General features: G+C 32.6%; 1 protein-coding gene across 1 annotated transcript; it reads right to left on the bottom strand.

Moving 5' to 3' along the window:
* Positions 1–4,380: 4,380 nt before the first annotated feature.
* LOC105767639 (ethylene-responsive transcription factor ERF021) lies at positions 4,381–5,746 on the bottom strand. Its single transcript, XM_052631825.1, has one exon. It carries the CDS (start codon positions 5,360–5,362, stop codon positions 4,826–4,828), a length of 537 nt encoding a protein of 178 aa, XP_052487785.1. The 5' UTR covers positions 5,363–5,746; the 3' UTR covers positions 4,381–4,825.
* Positions 5,747–6,161: the final 415 nt, after the last annotated feature.

Genomic DNA, 6,161 nt, shown 5'->3' with positions numbered 1-6,161 from the left:
ATTGCACTCTAATTTTTTTAAAAATTTACAATTCAATTTCTAATTTTTTAATATAAAATTTTTAACTTCACTACAAAATTTAACTTTATCATTAAATCGATATAAAAAATTTGAATAAATAAATTACATATGTCGACCAAGTACAACATCAATGCATGTTTTGGTCATCTTATTCCCAATGAAACAAACACATCAGATTTTGGAAAAATGGGTTTCAAAGTATATTCAAAGTCGATGCATGCAAACCAAAGATTCCAAGAAATCTTAAAAACGAACACATGTGAAAATTTTCATGCATATATATATATATATATATATATATATATATATATATTATGTTTTATGATTTAGGGGCTGTGATTGATTGGAACATACCACCAAACGAATCATTAGAGATAGTCAAATAGATAACTGAAACAGCTGGATCCTTCAAAACCAACACACTTTTGGTCTGTCTTCCATTAACATTGTGTCACTTGTTTTGACCTCCAAACCGACTATTATTTGACATTTTTCGATTTTTGGAACTGACACCGCCCATTCTCGACCCATGCATGCCGTACCCCCAAGTACAGGTTTCGCCTCCACCGCCACCATTCGCTTGACTGCCTGCTGGCTTGGCAGCTTCACAATTTGGCACCTAACCGTACAATTTGTATACTTTTAAGGACCTCGTAGATTGAAATGTACGCACCGCTCATGCGGGATGAGAATCGGGTTATGGGAAATTTTTGTACTTTTGTTTTCTATTCATCTCCCTTTATATTTAAAACTTCTTTTTCCTCCTCATTAGATTAATATTCGATGGAATGGAGTTTTTATACTTATAAATGTATTATTGTTTATTGTTGTAACAATTAAATTACATTAAATGATCATGATTCACATTGAAGAGAATTTGGAGAATCGTTATAACAAGAATAATTCACACTAGTGTGAAAATTTGCTAGAAATTATAGTTTGAGAAAATTGAAGTTCAATTTTATCAAAAGTATAGTCAATGTGAGTTGCCATTGTTCCTCTCTTCATGCTCTAGTGCTAAGGAAGGGTATTTATAAAGGAAGGCTAGTTGGCTTAAGCCCTAGTCATTGAGTTTTTTACCCATAAATGTAATGGTAGAGTGAAGAATGTTAATTGGTAATACTTTTGGAATCGACTTGAAAAAATTAAATGATGCTTTTATTAGGTTAATATGTGATAAATTAATGGATATTGCGAGGAACTCTTTCTAATAGGTTGTTGTTGTGTTAAGGGACTATAGTGATAGCTTTGTGCAAGGTTTGTCAGGCCATTTCACTAATGTATGAAATCCTGGTTTTGTCGAGATTTATGCTCTTAGGGAAGCTTTACTTTGGCTTCCCAAGCAGAGCTTGGATGCTTTGATTGTTGACTTGGACTACTTACTTGCGGTTAATGCTTTAGAAAGAAAGATTATTGATATGTTGGGTTACTAGTTCAAAATTATTTTTATCTTCAGTCATTTTTTATTGATTTGTTCTTTTTTTTAGATGAAGAGGGATACTAATAAGATTGTTCATCGCTTAGTGTTGATGGTCTTATCTTATGCATCCTATCATGAGTTTGACTCTACTTTAGATGTTTAGAAACCTATTTTTAGTGCAAATATTTTTGCTCGTTCTAATAAGGTTGGTATGCATAGGATATGATGTATGATATAAATCTATTGGCTTGAAATTAACTTGTTTATTCTCTTATGTTTCTTTGATACTCTAAATTTTTATCGAATTAAAATAATTAATTTTGGTAAATGAAGGCGTCTTGACATTTATACAATTATTGTGGATACTGTTTATGAATGACAAGTTACATTCTACGATCTTCATATATATTCTTTAAATATTATTTTTGCATAATGGAAGAGTTATATACTCATATCGTACTAGTGTCGAAAGTTTGATACATTTTACAAGCTATACTTCAACACATTCGGTATGTTGTATACATATTATTCTTTGCAACATTTTTATTTACTTAAAAATTATACCATTTTTCGAAGTATAATAAGTTGGTAAATTAAACGTAATCATGACACAATGCTTTAATGCCTTAGAGGCATTTTTCTTTTTCCAAACGTGCTAATTGAAGCCATAAAAAAAAAGGCTGAATTGAATCAAACACACATCATTTTCAGTGACTTGAGGGTGTTTAAGCTTTAAGAACACCGGCATATAAAGAAAAAGGCCAGTGTCGACCACGCCAGCCCAAGAGAAATAAAGCATTGGGCGACATAATTTTAGTACCTGGCAGCAACTTAGCTAGTCAAATTTGGCGTCTTAGTCCCATAAAATAGGAGTAGACGTGGACCTTCACTTATTTATTTAGTATTTGTATATGCATATAATGCAAAGGCAGTGTATGTTTTGTATTACCTTTCCTCCTAACCATCTTGCATTAACAATCAACAAAATTGACCTATCATTTGGATTATTTGTCCCATGCAAACTTTTAAATCCAATTTTTCTGTTAATTATTTTTAAGCAATTTTGAATAACAAAATAGAAATGAAGACGTGATCTGATCCATTGACAGTAGCAACTAAGAGTTGGGGGTCAGCTTAGCCTCATAAGTGTTGGGCTAATTTTGAGACACTGTAATGTTTCTGTGTGCTGCATGGATGGGCATTGTTTCTGGACCTTCATTTCTTCCCTTTATTAATCGATACTATTTTTTTTGTTTAGATTAGTTTAAGTTTTAATCATTTCAATGTTGGATTAACGGGTTAAAGTTGGATCCAACTTATGTTAAGGTGGGATTATAATTGGTAGATCTACTTCCGCAGATAGTAGAAACAATCAAGAAAAAGTTTAGTATAATGGTTTATTTGGCTCGAAATTTAATTTTCCTTTTTTTTCAATCTTTAGATTTACGTTTTTTATTATGAAATTATCTTAAAATAAATGAAAAATTAAAGTTTTTAACTTTGCTGATATGACATACGTGGATGACATGTCAGCATTTAATTAATTATTTTAAAATTAAAATTAATTAAATCTTGACATGGCATACACATGGTGTTATCCACATATATGCCACATCAACCAAGTTAACAAATGTTAAATTTTTCATCCATTTTGATGTCATTTGAAAAAAAAGGCAAATTCAAAAACTAAAAGAGGTAGGTAAAAAATAAAATTAGGGATAAAATGATTTTCTGAAAATTCATGATGCTAAAAAATTTAGTACAAACTCTCGTAGAAAGAGGATTGAAAAGATAGAAATTTAAAGAAAAAAATAGCAACATAGAAAATTTAAAATTTCTTTTTATTCATACGATTGGTAAAAGATTAAAAAAAGTTGTACGGAAAATATATTTTCCTTTTACTAAAGAAAAATTAAGATAAATTTAGTATTGTATCATTAGAAACAGTTTCTTTTATATATTAGATGAGTAAATGAGATTTTTTACAAAATGATTTTTTGTAATACTTTTATTTCTTTTCTTAACTTTTGGTAAAATAAAAAATTATTTTATTCTCTTAAAATTAATATTTTAATTTAAGTTCTTTTAACATAATTTTTTTAACTTCATCCTTCAAAGTTTTATAATTTTAATCTTGATTCTCAATATAAAATTTCTTACTTGGCTCGCGTACGGAGGTTACACCAACCATGACGGAAAAGATGAGCTGTGGTGGCTCTAATGCGGCTTAAGACACCAGGTATTACTGCGACTTTGCCTTCTAACCCGACCCAAAACAATGATAAAAGCAGAGTACATGGAACATAGGTGTGGCTTGTGCGGCGCAATGTCTTCAAGTATGAAATAGTTTTACAAGGACAACGTAAATATCATCATCATCTTCTTCTTTTTAGGAAAAGGGAAATTTTGATTTAAAGTTAATTTAATAATGCAGTGTAATATTAGCTAATTGAGTCTTAGTTTGATTAACATAAATATTGTTGTCAATGCAGGAATATGTCGGTTCGAGTGCGCTAAAACGCATTATTCTCTTATTTATGAGTTAGGGAGAAACTATAGATAATTTTAGATATAATTAGAATGAGAGAGCAATTCGAAGTTATGCTTTTAGATATGCTACTCTACTTACAATAGTTGAAAAAGAATTTCAACACATGCATTGCATTGCAATATGATTGGTGAATTTTTATTGTTCCACTCTAATCTTCTCACATTAATTTTAGATATAATTATTAATATGTATCATTTTCTCCTTCAATGTCAACATCAAAATTAAAATACAAGAATGGCAAAATGTATTAACTTTAGTAAATTAAGCAAGATATTAAACCTTAAAAGACACAATCATACAATTAATAAGAAAGTTTAATTGTACATGTACTTAAATGACAAATACAATTCAGTCACATTATATATAAAAATCAGAAAACAAAGCCTACCACAGCAAATAAAAAAGTAGCCTATATGTCAGATGGTGGCTCTTTCACAAATCTCAGCCACAACAAGTAACATTGTTTAAGGCTTAATGGGACCCTCCAAAATCTCCCACCATTTGAACTTCTCTCATTGAATTACACATGGCCTTCTCTCAACAAATGCACATACCATCTCGGAAAGCCTCGTGTCAACTCAATTCTCCACTTTCTATTCAATTTTTGATTCACCAATAGCATCAAATTAACACCCTTTTCTTAATAGAAAATAAACCCATTTTGTAAAATATCTTAACAAATTATGTTTTTTTTTTAATTTTTCGAAAACAATACTTTATAAAAGTTCAAATATCATAGTTAATGAATATGTAAGACAATCATGGTATGGAGTTATGTTATTAGGGTAAAACCATGGTTGGTATTAGTTACCTAAATAGTAAACAAACATTACCTAAGGATCCCAAAGGGAATCGCTTTGCATATCATCCCACTGATCATTCTCCTCATTTTCATTGGGCAACATCATATCATCCATCATCAATGCCTCCGACATTTGCATCCACATCTTGGGAGAGTCGAGAGGGGACTCATTGATGGCCTGAATCTGACTCTGCGTCAGCCTGACTGTCACAGGCACCACGCCGGCACTGGAGCTGCCTACGTCGGGCTGTGTCGCATTAGACCTCACTATCAAAGCTGCCTCCTGAGCTGCCATTCGGATATCATCAGCATTGGAACTTGCCGGCCTCGGGAGACAGTTGACCATTTCAGGGAAGTTAAGACGTGCATCCCGTCCCCTGAAGTGTAACGCAGCAACGTCGTAAGCTGCGGCTGCCATTTCAGGTGTCTCGAAGCTCCCTAACCAGATTCTTGTTTTTTTTCCAGGCTCACGAATTTCCGACACCCATTTCCCCCATTTCCTCTTGCGAACGCCCCTATAGCTCGAAGATAAGCCGGCCCGAGTATCGCCGCTACTCTTTCCTTCCATATACGTTGTGGTGTTTTTCTTTTCTTCTTCTTGGTGTCGTTTGAGAAAATGGATTGGTTTGATGAATGTGATTGTGTGTAATCCAGTTAAGGGTATTTATACAAAATGCTGGGATTACTATTACCAAGTAAGCTTCCAAGCAGCTGCGCAAGTGATAAAAAAGATATGAAAATTTGCATGTTAAGAATGTAGCAAACTGAAAAATGGAATTTAAAAAGATGTTTAGTTGATGGGGGAAGGGAGCCAATGAAAGGGTGACAAGGTTGTGGAGTTGTTTATAAACCTAGGAGAATAACAGAGACTTTATTTACTGTAGAAGACGCGGTTTGAAGAGCCATGGTGGCGAAGGGTCTTTGGACCCACTCATCCATACAAAGATAATATCAAGTTTGGTTGAATGAAATGAATCTTCTGTGCTTTCATCACTCTACATATTATATTATATGTTTCCTTCCTACGTATGCTTTGGTTTGCTTTTCCTCTGCCTTGGCCTCTCATTCAGGCAGAAACCAAATCCCAAGGCTAACTAGTTAGACTTTCAGTTTTCGGTTAACCAATTCCATCATCTTTAATTTAATGGTATGATGAAATTTTTCTTCAATTTTTTACTGCACCTTACTGTGAAAACATTCATTATGTCTTAACTACGGGGTGAAAAATATCTTGGCGACTGCAACATCATCTGTTCTCTCGTCTTATATGAAAGAAGATTGTATAAATAAATGATTCAACACAATTAATTAATAAGAAACCGACGTAATCTTTGTTGGTCTGATGACAAAATTAGGAAAGCTTAGGG

This window comes from Gossypium raimondii, chromosome 5 (assembly GCF_025698545.1).
Source record: "Gossypium raimondii isolate GPD5lz chromosome 5, ASM2569854v1, whole genome shotgun sequence".
Taxonomy (NCBI): domain Eukaryota; kingdom Viridiplantae; phylum Streptophyta; class Magnoliopsida; order Malvales; family Malvaceae; genus Gossypium; species Gossypium raimondii.
The sequence above is the reverse complement of the archived record's forward strand: the minus strand, read 5'-3'. Positions and strand labels throughout refer to the sequence as shown.